Here is a 2,201-nt window from a genome sequence, read left to right as displayed (position 1 = left end):
GAAAAGAAAAACATGGGAACTGTTGCTTTAAAGTTTATTTCTCCCTCAAGGAGCTTTACTCAAACTCCTGACTCCTCCTAAGGATGCCTCCAGTGGTGAAGTCATAGTGAATATCCCTCCCTGACCTCTTATTAGTGATCTTAACCAATCCACTAGCATTCTTTGCGGTGTCTTCGTGTGTTATGCAATGCGAAAGTTTTCTGTTCTGCACAATTTTTTGGACAGCAATGGAAAGCACTGATGTTCGGTCAGGTGAGCATACCCAGTCAGACCAGCATACTCATAGTCAATACCAGTTTATCTCTTTAGTTTGGTAAAAATAGACTTTAAACTACCTCAGCAGGCGTGTATCCCTTGTTCAAAAAAAATTATTTAATTACTTCCTTTTTGGTGTTTCTTGAGGCGTATCTGACCTTAAATTGTTTTTTGTACATGACTAAAGGGAAGCACGCCCACTGAGGTAGTTTAAAGTTTATTTTTCGTACAAACTAAAGGGATAAACGCAAATCCGACGTCTTGCGCATGCATATTAAATATAGGTATGTTGGTCTGACGGGGTATGCTGATCTGTCAGAACACCGACGGGAATCACCCGGGACAGGTCGCCAGTCTAGCGCAGGGCAACACAGAGACAAACCATTCCTGCACACTAACAGTCATCATGCAAAAACCTAAGAGAGATTTTTTGAACAGGGGAAATAAGTCATTTTTTTCTGTGGATCCCATTAACAGAGCTTTCTGCTAACAAAATGGGAACAATCTCTGGTTGGTGGTAAAGCCGTTGCTCTCCTTATTGTCCGTCTGGCTTGATCGAAGTAAAAAGTTTGAATCTTTGTGAATCTGCAGCAGTCCCTGTGTTCATGCCCTGTTCTTGTTTCCTGTGTTTAGGCTCAGGAGCTGCTGCTGCCGTTTCCGTGTTTGAGGACAGATTCAAACCCAATATGGAGGTACGGCTGACCTGCTGTTATCTTCTAAAACCGACCTGATCTCCTGGATCGGGAGGATATGTAGGGGGTGGGGGGTGAGAGTCACTATCTGGCTTCATCTTCACTAGTGCAGCTAATCACCAGGCAGCTGTCTAGTCCAGCCAACGGCTTTAAAAGCACCTTTTAATCATTTTTTAACATTAAAACCAGGAAGTCAAATCTATTCATTTGTTTTGTGACAGAACAACAAAATCACACAAACTGAGAGTGCAGGTCTGTACGTCTCTGCCAGCTTTGCACATCTAACCCCTAAATCATCCTCCTATGTTTTGGCTCAGGCTTAGTCAGACTGGGTTGGTGGGGATCTCCTTTTCTCAGTCGGATGTGAGTCAGGACTTTGACTAGGCCATTCCAACAGATGAATACTCCCTTTTAGGGTTAATGATAATAACCCCTTATTGTCCTACAGTAGAACTAAACCAACACAAACACAGGTTACTTTACTGCAGAGGAGGAGGGTGGACCCAGACACTCCCTGAATGTCTGTGGTGGACTCTGCTGGGACCTCTCTGCCCCCTGCCTTTATTATCGGACTTCAGAGGAGTAACAGGAGGGGTCAGAAGTTCACATATACAAAAAGGGGGGTGGTGATCTATCAGCTGCAACAGCACAGCTGGATAAGGCCAGGCCCTTCCTGGAAGACATATTTTCTCTCCCTGTTTAAAGTTAAAACAACCCAACATTCCTTACAGGGAATTCCTGTAACTTAGTACAAATAAAACGATGACAATTACACTTTTCTAACACTCCTACATCTAAAACGTCCCTTTGTATCTCTGGACATGCAGGGAGGGAAGGTTTCTCGCTGGAAGCAGAACCTCCACCCTCATACCAATTATTTTACGGGCTCTAACAGACGTCCCATACATCTTCTCACCATTTCCTACCAGTTTGTTTGTACATCTACACTGTGTTCAGGGTTAGGCACAGATTACTCTTCTCCACATGATAGATTGTTGGTTTTATCTGAGCAGAGCAGCTTCTCCACTGGTTGCACCGTTTTCTTTTAACACAGGCTTCCTTCTTGCCATTAGCTCAAAGCTTGAAGGAAGGCCTTTAACCCATTGACCTAAGGATCCTGCAGCTCCTCCACAGTCATCACAGCTTTTTTACTGCGTCTTTCCTGATAGCCATGTCTAATGCTGCATCACACCAAAGGCGTTATGAGCGTCCAGAATGCTCAAACGCAGAAATCTTGATGTAGATCAAACTGGT

At 43.9% G+C, this 2,201-nt stretch overlaps 1 protein-coding gene across 1 annotated transcript in view; it reads left to right on the top strand.

The window, feature by feature from the left end:
• The window catches only part of LOC107080947 (proteasome subunit beta type-7-like), a 12,902-nt gene extending 11,916 nt beyond the window's left edge, over positions 1-986 (top strand). Inside the window, exon 6 of the mRNA XM_015369158.1 lies at positions 889-986. Within this exon, the coding sequence (XP_015224644.1) occupies positions 889-986 (98 nt within the window). The remainder of the gene's footprint in view (positions 1-888) is intronic.
• The last annotated feature ends 1,215 nt before the right edge of the window (positions 987-2,201 follow it).

Source organism: Cyprinodon variegatus, unplaced genomic scaffold, assembly GCF_000732505.1.
Source record: "Cyprinodon variegatus isolate N-32 unplaced genomic scaffold, C_variegatus-1.0 Scaffold2562, whole genome shotgun sequence".
In the NCBI taxonomy this organism is placed as follows: Eukaryota; Metazoa; Chordata; class Actinopteri; order Cyprinodontiformes; family Cyprinodontidae; genus Cyprinodon; species Cyprinodon variegatus.
This window is presented reverse-complemented; position numbering and strand designations above follow the sequence as displayed.